The sequence below is a fragment of the Pollachius pollachius genome (genome assembly GCF_949987615.1).
Source record: "Pollachius pollachius genome assembly, chromosome: 2".
In the NCBI taxonomy this organism is placed as follows: domain Eukaryota; kingdom Metazoa; phylum Chordata; class Actinopteri; order Gadiformes; family Gadidae; genus Pollachius; species Pollachius pollachius.
In genome coordinates, this window is record NC_136935.1 from 10,645,781 (window position 1) to 10,660,545 (window position 14,765).

Here is a 14,765-nt window from a genome sequence, read left to right on the forward strand (position 1 = left end):
GCAATTTGTAAAGACCACTGCCAAGAGCACTGAGAAGAACACCACCAATTTGACAACACATGTGCAGTATTTAGAAAAATGTGCTGCAAATTTGCACAATTAAACACAATACAGACACAAGACGATACAGATAAGCTCTGCAATTACGCCGAAGGGGAGAGCATTTCTAGAGGACACTTAAAAATGATGACATCTTGTGAGTCCCAAACCGTTTTCTGTGTGTTGTCAAACTGATGAATGTGTTTTTCTAATTTGCTTGTGTTTTGTCTATGTGCCTGTGTTTTCTTAAGTCACAGTGCGTTGAGCTCTCAGGGTCACAGTAATTATGGCCGATGGAGAGTAGGAAATATATGCAGAGAAAAATTGAGTTTAGCGAAGGCTCGGAAAAACTAAATCAGTTTTGCTTATTCTGTGTGTGAGTGTTATTGTTATTGTATTATTGCCAGAAGCCTGTTCTTTATTTTATTTTTCTGTCTTTGATGTCAACCTTTAAAAGTCCAGTAACAACAGCATGCAAATCAGCCCACAAATGGACTCCCTCGTTTGCTTCAGGCTAAGGCTTATTATTAATTTTCAACTTTTCCTCACAGCTATTTATTCTCACTGCCGTGTGATGCCAGCCCTTCATTTCTTTACAACAGTATCCCTTGTTGTCCAAATGCTGAGTGTGTCACCTATTCAAAGAAGCATTTTTTTCTACGTACCATCTGGTTATTATAATAACCATACGTATTTGTTTTTGTTAAGATCCTAGTTGGACACAATAAAGTGTTTCCCTGTGTGCTGAGCAAGTAAATTCCTAAGAAAGCTGGCATGAACTTACGGACCAATATTATGTTTGCCAATATCTCCATATATTCCTTCACCCTCTGGTCAGAGAGACGGGAAAACCAATGAACCAAGACCCCACAACCACGGGAAGGAAAAGAGCCGTCAGGCCTGTGTCCTGTGGGTCTAAACTGAAACATCCCCCACTCGCTGGAGCCTCCATCCCCCGCTAGAGGAGCCCCTTTTCCCCTGGCCCGCCGTCCTTACTCCTTCCTCTTCAAGTGTGCACTTAGGTGGACAGTGGTGCCCGAAGGCTTGATCTTTCTATCAAGTCTTTTTATGGTACAGATTTGAACTCAACCCCCATCCCCCCCCCAAAGGGGCATGTAGAATCCCCTAAACTCCAGACACTGGTCGAGATAAGTGGGATAGATCAGGGGTTCCCAGCCTTGGGCTCTGCAGGCCACTAGCGGTCGTTCTAATATGCATAGGGGGTCCCAGGAGATGGCTGACTTACGATAAATGATTAAATAGAAAATGTATGCATGTAAATGTTTTTCCGTTACACTAAACGTTTAACTTAAGTTCACGAGACCTCAAGCGAGGTCTCGCAAATTCCGACGTGCCAGCCTAGCCCTGAGTAATTCAGCAAGGGACAACCAGGCCTTACACATGCATGGATGTGTTTATTATGCTGCTGGTGTCCTGTGGTGCTGTTACCTGAGGCCTGTTTGTGACGAAATGTGATACCACGACATATCTGTGTGGGGATGGACACACACACACGTACACACACACACACGTACACACACACACGTTCACCCACACACACACGTACACACACCTACACACACATGTACACACACGTACACAAATGTACACACACACACACACACAGACACACACACACACACACATAGTTATATTGTAGTGTAATAACATGTCGAATTTCATTTCAATCATTATTGTTAGTGGACACTAGCCAGAAAACAATAGAGGGACACAACAACACATTACTTTTTACAATCAGATACACTCAAATGAAAACCTGCACGGCTATGGGAGAGAAATATAATGCCATCCCTTCCCTTCCCAAGGGATGGCTGTAGGCAAAATGAAAGTGTATTATATTTGCTGCTGGCTATCTGCACCTGCACACCTCACAGTATTGTCACACTGCGTTTAACCACTATGTGTTACTGGCAACATCATATGTAATGCCAAGAACTAGCCTGTGTGGTACTAACTATCAGTAGTAGGAGCTGCTGATAGTGTAGTGCGTTTCTGTTTGTTGTTGTGTTGGTTATTTTGGTCCTCATTGTAAAAAATGGAGAGGTCCTGGTTTTGTGTAAACGTTTGTTCTTAAGTTTTTTGTACCTTTTGTATCTAGTGTTGTAACAGTGGCAGTGATTTACTATGGCTGCCTCCGTTATTGCCGTGTGCTCGAAAGCTGCGGTTGTGATGCTGACGGAGAAAGAGAGAGAGAGAGATGGATGGAGAGAAGGAGAGGGGAAGAGGGATGGAAACACAATGGCCAGATAGGGATAAATATCGTTTGGAGATGAGAGATGGCGATGACAAGAGAGGAAAGGAAAGAGAGTGAAAGAGGTGTTGAGAGAGGTTGAGGGAGAAAGATGGGAAATAGATTATGTGAGAGAGAAGGAGAAAGAGAGAGTGCCATGGAGAGAGTGAGAGAGAGAGAGAGAGAGAGAGAGGAAAAGAGAGTGCCATGGAGAGAGCGAGAGAGAGAGAGAGAGAGAGAGATTGAAGGGGAGATGGAAAAAGAGAGTGCCATCGAGGGAGAGAGAATGAAAGAAGAAGAAAGGGGAGGAAGAGAAGAAAGGAGAGAGGAAAAGAGAAAGAGAGAAGGAAAGATGTGAGACAAAGAGACGCACCAGATTTCACAGCTGAATAACTGGGTCGTTTTAAGATGATGGTGCTTCTTATCTCCTCAACTCATCGCTGGATGTTCACCGTTCAGCGCTCGGCCTTTCAGCAACCTGCATGGCTCCCCCTGCTCTCTTTCTCTCTCTCCCCCCTCCTCCTCTACCTACCTCTTATCTAATTCCCTCTATGCATTCTCTATCTATTCCCCCGTCAATCGTAATCTATCTTCTTCGCATCCCCAGTCCCCAATTTTCTTTATTCCCTGTACTTGTTCTCTCTGCCAATAGGGGAGGTGCAAATTACTGTGTGTGTGATTGTTTGTGTGTGTATGTGTGTTTGTGTGTGTTTGATTGCATGTGTCTGTGTGTGTGTTTGCAGCCTGTGTAATTGTGCTTATGTACACTAGAAAACCAGAGAGGATTCTGCCAACATGACCTCCACAAGCTACAATTCAACAACCGTACATGTACGCTCTTATTCTGACAAAGTCCTACTAGAAAACCTGTTCAACTAGTGATCTCCCGCCGTGTGTAGAGAGATTTAACCGCTAACAAGCTAATCACTGTGTTCACTACAGCCTTGCACAAACCACCAATGCTTTACTACAGGGATATACAATGGGTGTCAGCTTTTTCTTTTATTGTCTTTTCCTTTGTTTTCAGTTTCTCCTCTCTTCTTGTCTCTGCTAATTGGACCAGCAGAGTAGTCTCACTCGTGTTCAGAGAGAAACTGGGTCTTATCTCGACTGTCAGCCTGAGTCGTGTGCTTCCCTCGCCTTCTGTTGCCGGCCCATCGCCATGCCTCTGTGCTGTGTTATGGGTCAGGGGTCAGCCGTACGCGTGAAGGGGGTTAACACACGCGTTGGCTGAACTGCGACGCGTGTCACGCGACATGTCACAACTGTCAGCGCTCGGCTCGATCGGTTTCCTGCAAATGTCATCTGGATTTGTTTTACCTTAGAAATAATGGATTCACCACTCAGGGAGAGTTGACAGTGGAGCTGAGAGTCGAGCTGTTGAAACGGAGGAAAAAAACAACAGAGCTCCGTTACCCAGACATCCCAGGAGGGATATTGTCAGATCAAAAGGGAATTTATAATAATCTTGGATATTGCAGATATGCACACGCACACCATCACGCACACACACATGCTGCACATACACACACACACACACACACACACACACACACACATACACACACACCCAAGCACCCACAAACGTCAGAACAACGAATAAAGCAGTAAAAATAAGCCGTGCTAAAGTAGACAAGCGTGTTCACCTATTACCCGGGGCCACAATGCAGGCAGGATCAATTAAGAATGCCATTGCTGCTCTAGGTAATCAATCCCCAATCATGTATAATGGATGGCACGATCAGCCCGGGCGGAACAAGTGCTCCATTGTGTGGTGGGTGAGTGAGATGGCGATAGGTAGCCTGTTATTATTCCTCGCCCTGCATCATTCAGCTGGTCCTCGCACCGCCAACGTGACATGAATGTTGCAGTTACAATCTAATCAATATATATATATATATATATATATATATGTAGCCCACCGTGCCTGGGTGCACTATTCCTTAGGAACTATGGAGTACTGAGCCATGCGTTAAGCACCAATGCTAAACTGTTTGCCTCTTTCGGGGGACACGCCAAGTCCAGGAGACTTGCTCCATGAGTCTTTGGTGACGCCTGCCACCCGGTGCCCTTCTAAGTCCCCTTGTTCATCCAATACTTCCTGGGACGCCAGACTGAAACACTACACGGCTCCCCAGGACCTGCCAGCACCCGATCGCCCAAAACAATAGCACCGTTGACTCACCGCTGGCACCGGGAAGAAGGAGAGCCTGATAGCAGAGCACAGACAGAGTCTCTCTCTCTCTCTCTCTCTCTCTCTTTCTCTCTCTCTCTCTCTCTCTCTCTCTCCGGGAGGATGGATAGTGTGGCAATTAGGGGGCTTTAGCTCCCGTCGCCAAGAGGTACTGAGTTTGAGCCCAAATCCAACTCTGTAAAAGGGGGGGGTGGGAGCTGGATTGGGTGATTGACTCCCATCCCAAAATGTTACCGGGAATGATCCCCGAAATGTCTGCAGCCTGCCGTGTAGGTATTCTTCAGCAAAATCCCTCTCCCCTCAATCCTTATCTGACATGTATCACAATTCACAGAACTGGTTCTTTTGAGAAGTGGTGTCTCTGAGAACAAAAAACACTGAAGAAAAACTCCTAACCTTGTGTTCTTATGACTGAAAACTCTGCACAGAGCGGTTGTTTGTTCAGCACTCTGATGTCTCGCTTGAAAGTCCCTTTCAAATATGTGTCGACTAAATGAGAGCATTTAAATAGCAAGTCTTTATTCTAGTTCTAAGCATCCTGCCTCTACACAGCCGTCCCTGTTGTGCTCCCCAACCTCTTTCTTCCTCTCTTCCTAACTACAGCATACACCAGCCAGTACAATGAAATCTTCTTCACACTTTCTACCTTCACTGTCATGGCTGACATTTGGTCGGCTATACATAATTCAACGCGGGTTTTTTTGAAAATGCATGCTCATTTGCTATTTATGAGAGGCCTGGCATTGCTTTGATGTTTTATTATTAGCCCTAGTGTCATCCGCTGTGGTCATGTCTTCTGAATATGGCATGCATAGCTGAAAGCAGGATATCACTATACGTATGAAATTGACCTTTTTTTTTCCTTCTCTTTCCCTGCCTCTTCCACCATCTCTCTCTCTCTCTCTCTCATATCAGGTTGTGTTGGTGTTTGCACTCAGCATCGGTGCCCTTGGCATATACTTCATAGATTCTTCAGAGTGAGTATCTGCAATTCAAATTCCCTCTTTCTCTCCCAGCCATTTCCCTCAACCACATCTACAGCAAACCCGTATTTATATTTCAAAATCATATTAATATAGTATGGATATGAACAACCATGTCAGTAGAGCCTGTGTATCCTTTTGTGACATAAATAGACACTACCACGTTGATCAATACAATCTACATAATAAATTGGCTAACCTTATACCTCCTCTCTCATATGCTCCTCAAATACACTGACTGCAGTGCTGACATAATAAGTGTGTACATACGTGTGCACACTTGCTTGCTCACATCCAGCCGTATGTACGACTCCATCTGCAGATTTGTCAATGAGAGAGAGGGGCCCGTTAGTTTCCATGGCAACATAGACAGGCGGATGTGTATCAGTGTGCTTGATCTTTCCCTTTTGTGTGTGTGTGTGTTAGTGTGTGGGTGTGTGAAAGCTTCTGTGTGTGTGTTTATGTGTGGGTGTCCACAACTACATATGTGTGGGTGGCTGCATCTACGTGTGTGTTAGGGCCTGCGTGTGTGTGTTTACTTGTCCTTGGCCAACATTCACCCAGAGATAAATTGCAGGCCTGGCACCCATCCCACTACCATTGCATCCATTTCCATTACCGCCCACACGTATAAAACACTACCTTAAGGATTCTCAATCAAACATGCATGCCTGTGTGCGCACACACACACACACACACTCTCACCAAGCATTCCCTGAATCCAACCGACTTTACTGCATTGACAAAGACATTGATGTTGAAACACAAATCTCCATATTGATCGGAAAGTAGGACAAATTTCTCAAATCGTGCAAATGAACCTGTATAGGGAAACTTAATTAACTTTAATCTGGTTTAGTTTACGGCAGTGGGTTGCACAGTGTTTGAAAACACTCAATTTTATTTTGAGGGCAGGAGAAGCCTGCTTCTATGCTAGCAGTCGGCTTGTAGCGGTGGGGTTTTCTGAAGGAGGTAATAATGTTCCCGTGTGTCATGGGAACCATAACATTGCTAAGGCAGATGGATAAAAACCTGTTTTTTAGTATCTATTTCAGAGGGGATAGAAAGATGGTGCATGGAGTAGTCACGATGCCCGCTTGCAGAAAATAAAACGACGAGGAGAAATGTTTTTGATATTCGCCCCTACCTGAAATGTACTCAGTGGAACAGTTAAAGAAATACGTGCTTCCGAGCCTCACCTCCTTGACCTTGAAGGAAAAGGTCAAGGGGTCAAGGAAAGATTTGAAGGAGACTTAGGAACAAACAACCGCGGTGCTACGAGAATCCGACTGCACTCACACTGGGCAAAATCAGGATGCGCTGGCAGATGTTATGGTCAGGGGTCTGCCGTGGTGAAACAACAATGTTCCCAAGCTGGAATACTAAAAGCATGCGTTTAATATGTTGTTTCATGTAACCTGGTGAAAAATATTGCTTCTTTACCACTGTTCAAATTTGAACACATTGAATAAAGGCTCATAGGCACAAAAGGGAGACAGAATGGTTCTCATATTGATAATGATCGCTCAAGGTCAAACTTCTGTCCACTCATATTTATGGACATAGATCCCAATTAATATGATTGTAGGCATATAATTATCGGTCATGTTGATCGTTTGTTTTGATGAATGGCCTAGTGGTGCGTCGCTTTAAACGTTCCTGCTGCAAGGAATTGTGGGACGACACCTACCTTCCTTTGGTAAAGGATGGTCCGGTGTACCCTATGCTAAAGGAGATAAGAAAGGAAGCATCAAAGCACCTTTGCTTAGCTCTTAGAGAACTTGAACAGCTCCACTAAGATACTTTCGGCCCATTTCACTCCTTCCAAAGCAAAAAATACCATCCGACCGCAATCATCTACTCTAATTTTCTCCAAACAAATATATCTTTCAGATAAATTGAGATAGTGAGACATATTCAGCACCACTACTCAGAGTAAGAGTGTGATTGGCAATATATTTGAGGAAATTGAGCAATCTATCTGTTGTTAGCATGTCTGAGATCCCTGGGGACGGCTGTGGAGCCTTGGCCAGCGCCATCACTGCTCGCAACTAGATTGACTCATTTATTTCTTAATTTCCTACTGCATTACTTATTTCTTTCTAAAGGAACTGGCTACATTTATGGGGAAAGTTGTACCGCCATCTTAAATGGGGGATGTGATAGGACGCTCCGAATACCATCGATGTTAGCAGCCAGCAGGGGAGTTTCCAGCGGGAATATGACTCCTTGATTGATGGCTCCACTGATTAATTTTGTTATTCTATTATAGGACACAGTTTGGGGTTTGTAAGTGGATAGTAGTGGCTAAGGAGGTCAACTCTCAGACGAAAGGTTCTGGGTTCAATCCCGAAACCTACCTGTGGGTATCCTTGCGCTAGATGCCCTCAAGCCCGACCTGCTCCTTAATGAGATCAATCTGAATTCCCTGGAGGTTGAAGTGGCTGAAAGTCAACAAACAGTAAAACAGCCTTCATCTCTCAGAGACTGAATCAGGAGGTGTCAAGCGTGCTGACAGAGCACCAACCCAACATGTTTTGGGTTGTTTTTGTCCGTGGCTCTTGTGCAAGGTAAGGGAATTCAAATGTCATATTTCCAGCCAGAATTCACTTATTGCATCGCTCAAAGCGGTGCGATGCGTGTTTGTTGTTTTAATTCCACCCCCCCTCCCCCCCCCTTGCCTGGCAGCAATTCCCTGACCTCGCTCTGCACGGCCCCATTAAGTCATGCCAGCTACTCAACCCCCCCCCCCCCCAAAAAAAAAAACATTTTGCTCTTACTCATCATCGTGATGAGGTTCAAACTTGTCACTGGAGAGCAGCGTGTGTCCTCTCCGCTCGACCCCAGAGTCGGTTCAGCTGGCTGGCACATGATGCAAGCTGCAGGCACCGGGCCTGGGACGCTTTACAGCTGACTTTTAACGCTCCTCCGAACCGCGACCAACAGTAGCTGCTGGGAGCTGCTCGGCAAAACCTTCTGCCCCAGCGCTTCCACCTCACCGCACACACGTCCAGCCACGCGCCGCTCACCTGTGTGTGTTTGTGTGCGTGTGCGTGTGTGTGTGTGTTTGTGTGTGTGAGTGTACGCTTTGTGATCTGTTGCATGTGTTTCTCGATGTTTCTGCTCTGCTGCCGTTTGTTTGCTTTGGATGGGTTCTGTGTAGCAAACAAAGGAGGTTCCAGGATCAAGTTTGCGATTCAGGTCTGTTGTAATATGCGTGTGAACCGACAACAAACAGCAGCAGTCATGAAGGATTCAAAGGGATCATTTGAGGCAAAGAGCTAAGAATAATGGAAAGTACACACCATGAATAGCAGTGTCAACTCCTGAAAGCACAAAGGTATTTTGACAATGTTTGGGACAGATCTGGATGGAGGCTGGCGAGGGCGGTTTGAACTGTAAAGAGAGTCTGTGTGTCGACTTACGGCCTGTTGCAACAAACCTTGCCGGTACCCGTTTGTTCGACTCTGGATGCTCCTGTACTGTCTTCCACGGCTGGTAGCAGGCATGGAATGTGTATGAATCGATCAAACTTTATTTATATAGGGCTTTTTGTGCAAAACTGGCAGCAAAGGTGGGGCCAGCGAGCCTCAACAGACCGGTGTTTCCCCCCCCCCTTTCAGAAAAAGGTGTGAATAAATAGACCGTGGTGCATGAGTGTATTCTAGTAGACAGTGTACGTGTGCATATGTGTGAGAGTGTGTTTGTGTGTGTGTTCTGGAAAACAGTGGTCTATATATGTTGTGTGTGTCTGTGCAAGTTCTAGCAGACTGTGTGTGTGTGTGTGTGTGTGTGTGTTTGTGCGTGTGTGTGTGTGTGTTCTACATCCTGACCTGTTTCCATCCAGCACGGGGAAACGCAGTGATCTTCGGTTGACCTTTCCTCTCGCCGCACAGAAATGTTAACGATGGAGGAAATCAATGGGCCTCAGAGCTGTGTGTTTACCCCGTAATGGCCGCCACGGCCGACTGTTGAAAACAAAAGGTTAAAGGTCTCACTGTTTACTCATGAAACCTGAGGAAAAAACACTTGATCGTTTGTATTTTTTTGGTCGATTGGACAGTTTCTCTGCTTTACTTTGTCAATCCAGCATAGGTGAGAGAGAGGGAGAGAGACAGAGACAGAGACAGAGAGAGAGACAGAGAGGAAGAGAGAGAGAGAGAGAGAGAGAGAGAGAGAGAGAGAGAGAGAGAGAGAGAAGAGAACGCCCAGTCGAGGTGAACGCTGCAATGGTCTGTGTAAAGGTCTCTCAGTAATGGGCCGTTTTCCGAAAAGGATTCCAGTTTAGTCCCCGTGGTAACGGAATGAATCATTCAGTAAAGTAAGACTTCCTGGGTTCGACCTCAGGAGACCAGGGCCGATCTAAGAGGTACTTTTATGTATGCTTCAGTAGAGCAGGTTATTTCTCTGGGGCAGGGATGCACCAAAGCCTTTGTGTGTGTGGAAACAAACACACACACACACACACACACACACACGTACACTACGGCCCACATGCGTGCACACACATAAACCCATGCACACCCTCACACACACGCCCTCACGCACACAGTCATGCACTCACTCAATCACACACACAGACACACACAAAGACCTGCCCACGTACATACACACAATGTTGGGAAAAAGAAGCCTGTGCACCTTGGAGGGCAGCCATTGGTTTTTTCCAGTACCTACTCATTCCAGGATAGATTTTCTGGGCCGGAAACGCCCTAGATCAACCCACTAGTGCACTAACCATAGAGGGGACATGTCGTCTAGAGACCCAGGTTTGACCAGCGGCGCTATGCTTCATGTTATTTCCTCTCTTCCTCTCTCAACCTACTGCCTGTGTTCACTGTCACAACCATAGACGCACACAAACATAGAGACAAGAGAAATGCTCTTCTTCAAGGTTCTCGAATGAATGACTTTGAACGTCTCCTAGAAATTCCTCCTCGTGTGGTGTTTTCCTCCGTGTTTATTAGGTGTTATCCTTGCGAAACCCTATTCCCCGCACCTATAGAGACTCTCTCTCCGGCGTTGTTGTAAGGTATGGCTCATCTCCATGTGTGTGTTCTGCAGCAGTCCCGACGCTTGTTGCCAAGCTCATGCTATTTCTGTGATATCATGCAGCCTCGCTCCCCGCCCACCTCCATGCCTCTTTAATGGCTCAGCCTTCATCCCTGCCTTGTTCCTCCTCTTCCTCTCTGGAAGGAACAGAGCTGGAAGTAGGACAGATGTAGGTCTCTGCAGTAAGTACTCTCCGTCAGGGATGTCCGTGTTCTGTCCCACTTCTCTGCTCGGTCTCCGCTCCACTGTGTGCCTTTCACAGGCACACGCATATGCATACACACACGCAGCAACACGTATACATGAGGAACTTCATTCTTCATATACACACAGACACACACATACACAAACACGTGTCATGTGAAAACACACACACACACACACGTTTAAACAAACACAGAAAGACACACACATTGTCGGTTGGAAGGCTTGCAGCCGTCGGAGGCCTCATATGCGACAGCTGGGGCCAGTAACCCTACCATTAGCATGTGATCAATGACAGGCGCATGAAAGAAACAGTGGCTGATGACTAATTCATGGGGTAAGGTGAGAAATATGGCTGAGCGCTAAGGCAGTCCTGTCTGCCGTTGCCGCCATGGGGGTTAGCCTAACCCTAGCCTAGCCTAAGCCTAGCCTCCCATCTCCTATAGGGTCCAGTCCTCCGCTATGGCCGCTGGTAGACCCGGAGAGGAACCAGAACACCCAGGGCTTCTGGTGGTTGTGGTTCCTCATGTCTCTAGATGACCTCTGCTACTAGTTTGCAGTAAATTAGGAGTTGGCTACAAGTTAACGGTTAGCAAAATGTTTATTTGACCGTAGGCGTTAGCTGTGAGTTTGCTACGAGTTATGAGCTACAAGTTCCCTTCAAGTGAAGCGTTTTTATGCTATGTGTTTTTCCTTTATCCTGTATCAAATTTCTTTCAAATTATATACAGTATAATATAGGGATGCACATGCCCACTTTATCCGTACATCCATACTTTTTAGGTCATGTTTAATTGGCGTAGAGAAAAAAATTATATGTTCTGGTGGAAGCATTCCACATATTAAGTGTGTGTGTGTGTGTGTGTGTGTGTGTGTGTGTGTGTGTGTGTGTGTGTGTGTGTGTGTGCGTGTGTGTGTGTGTGTGTGTGTGTGCGTGTGTGTGTGAATGTGTTGTTTTCCTGCTGGTAGTTCTGTAGTACAGCTCTCTTCCTGTAAAACCACAAAAAAAAAAAGTAAATTGCAATGACGTGAGCAGTAAAAGCAACTGACAGCGGCCTCAGGCACATTGTTGTTTACGTAAAGGTGAGGCCTGTACATTATCGTGACTGTATGAAACGGGAAAACACCCCTCAAGTAATGCACTAATAGGTGTGAAATGATGTGCCAGGCTGTCTGTAGTACGCAGATGGGCCTTGGAACACCGCTGGAATTCTAACGAGGGGCGGCGCCTTCGGAGACCAACCAGCTCTTCTGCTCCTCGCTTTTCATTATCGTAGAGCGTGGAGGAAATCTCATTAGGAGAACGAGGCGACGGTCCGTTCTGTTATACATACAAGATGAACATTGCATTAGTGATTTCATGTGTAATAGAAACTGCTCTACAGAGTGCGTTGTTGTTTAAGAGTGTGAGATTACTACAGAATGCAAGAATGCCGTTGTTTGACTAAAAGTGGAGAAATTAATATGATAATTAGTACATTAGTAATTAGTTACATTTGGTCATTTAGCAGATGCCTTTATCTAAATCAATGTAAAAAAGAAAGACACAATCTCTTTCCAAAGCAGGATTTTGATAGCTGGAGTTTTCTAGATGTCCAGGGTTGAGCTTGCACTCCCCTGGACTGAATGCAGACTTGTTTTTGCTGTATTTGGTTTGATAATACCATAAAAAACCTGGCTTGAACCCACAAAGCGAATTTAGTAACCAGAGACCAATCTAACTAAGTCAAATGGAGATGGCTCACTGTACTCCTCTCTATAGGTTAATGATATAGCAATTAACATCCACCTGCTCCGCTTGGCTGGGTAATGATCGCAGAGAAAACCCAGGGAAATGCAGACAATACGAAATAGGTTCAACAAAGGACCAAAACATTGTTTTTCTTTGGTAGTGTCTGGTAATTGTCATTATATGTAATCTGTCATTATATGGTCATATTTACCCAATTTACCCAACACCGTTACATGAATCCACCACACAGACTTAAGACACATGCAGTATCAACCTGAAGGGAATATTCAGCACTGAACCAACGGAATGCTCTCCGAATGGTTTGTATCGGAGTGTTTACATGCAGTTAGCATAAATTACACGCCCAGGGAATTGCGATAATGACTCCATTCGATGAGTTTTGTTTTCGCGAAGGAGGGGAAAGTAGTCATAATGTTCTAATGCGTTGTACCTCCGAACCGACGGTCACAAAGGACATCCTTAGTTATCGGCGAGGCAGAACAAATGTTACTCACCCGCGCCTCATCAGAGGAAAAACCTGAATACATTAACGGCTTGACCTGAATGTGCGGACAGACGGAGAACACACCGGAACAAACCACATTTACCCCACAAACCGCCCGATAACAAACGCCCGCTCCTCTGTTTTGAATACGAAAACCGTGTCCTTAATCTCATGATTGGTTTTTATTGTGTGGGAGGGAGTGTTGGGAAAACGTTTTTTTTTGCTTAACAGCAGCTGTAGCTGCGGCCATAACAGCACACAGGGAGATGTTGTACTAACACCACTTTCTTGGCAAGATGTTCCAGCCAGTACGGGTGGTAAACGCTTCCATGTCAGAGCTCTCTCTGAGGGGGTGTGGGGATGGCCGGGTTCATCCTGTGTACCTTGATTATTCAAATGAGCCACAGGGGCTGGGTGTGAATCCCCACCCAGCCCCAGAGTCTAGTCAGTCTTACTCGTGCCTGTTGAGGCTCCTTAAACCAGCCATCGACCACACACAACCACACACACACTCCACAATGGCCCAAGCCGCGACTGTACTTCAAAGATTTTTTTTTTTAATGTGCCATAAAATAAAAACTGGCCTTTATCTTGTTTTGTTTTTATAAACATGGTTTGCCTTTGCTAGCGCACACACAGGCGCTGAGGCTAGCCGTGAGTCTGGTGTTAGTTTACACCCCTGCGCTATAGGGTTTGAAGTACTGCACATCTGGGGGAGCGTGGGAGGAGCCGTGTCTCAGTGTGCACGGCGCGTGTGCATATTGCGTGTGCGATACTTAGTGGGAATAGAAAAAAAAGGGAAGGAGAGATCTATTTTTAGCCACCCTCAGGGAGTCTTTATTTGTGCGTTGCCCTTGTAGGTGCTAACTCATTCTTATTTTAGTAATGGTGGCACGGCCTGAATCAATCATTTACCTATTAAGATGCCCTTCTCTAATCTCAGCAGAGGACCGCCCACCGCTGCTTGGAGAACCAGGCACACGTATATGCAAACATCACACACGCACACACACGCACGCACACACACTCTCTCTCTCCCTCCCAGGGACCCCTTACCTTCAAATGTATAGCTTGGAGAATCATGCATGCAAACACACAATCCCACTCTCAGCGAGACCCCTTAGAGACATATATAGCTAGGTGAAACACGCACCGGTGCATGAATGCAAGGATACATGGACAAACACACTCACATTTACCCCAAGCATTCAGATATAGACTGAGGAGACATGCACACAGACATGCCCATATGCCACACTTTACAGTTCATCAGTAAAGTCAGTAGAGGACTAAGTCTCATCCTACGACAACATTCCAGATTGCCATGAAAGAAACCTGCTGTGGTTGCAAGCATTATTAGTCACAAAGGAAGCACGAAGAAGCAGGTAGCAAGAAACAGGTAGCAGGAAGCAGGTAGCTGCTCAGGGTGATGTTTGGGGCAGTTTTGTAGAAAGTGCTAAGCTATTATTGAGTTTCTGCGACCTCCTTCGAATCCTCCTTCCTTCCCTGTTCCCTCCTCTCTCAACTCCAGCCCAACAGTCCCTCATCTCCAGGCAATTTCCATGTGGCCTAAAACCAGCCCTGACTGCTATATTTATCAATGTGGGCCTGGAAGGAGACAAATTGTCCTTAATACCTGTGGGACCCTTTGTGCTATCTCTCTTCTCTCCCTTTCCATTTTTTTATTCAGCCTCTCTCTCTCTCTCTCTCTCTCTCTCGCTCTTGCTCTCGCTTTCGCTCTCTCGCTCTCTCTCTCACTGCCCCTCCTTCTCTGTCGCTTACTCATGCATCTCTCTCTCTTCGTA

At 45.8% G+C, this 14,765-nt stretch overlaps 1 protein-coding gene across 2 annotated transcripts in view; it reads left to right on the plus strand.

The window, feature by feature from the left end:
- Window positions 1–14,765, plus strand: part of kcnma1a (potassium large conductance calcium-activated channel, subfamily M, alpha member 1a) — a gene marked incomplete at both ends in the record, with an annotated part of 141,117 nt that overhangs the window by 55,149 nt on the left and 71,203 nt on the right. For both annotated transcript variants that reach the window (XM_079729764.1, XM_079729765.1), the window contains one exon: window positions 5,400–5,461. In XM_079729764.1, the coding sequence (XP_079585890.1) occupies window positions 5,400–5,461 (62 nt within the window). The remainder of the gene's footprint in view (window positions 1–5,399; window positions 5,462–14,765) is intronic.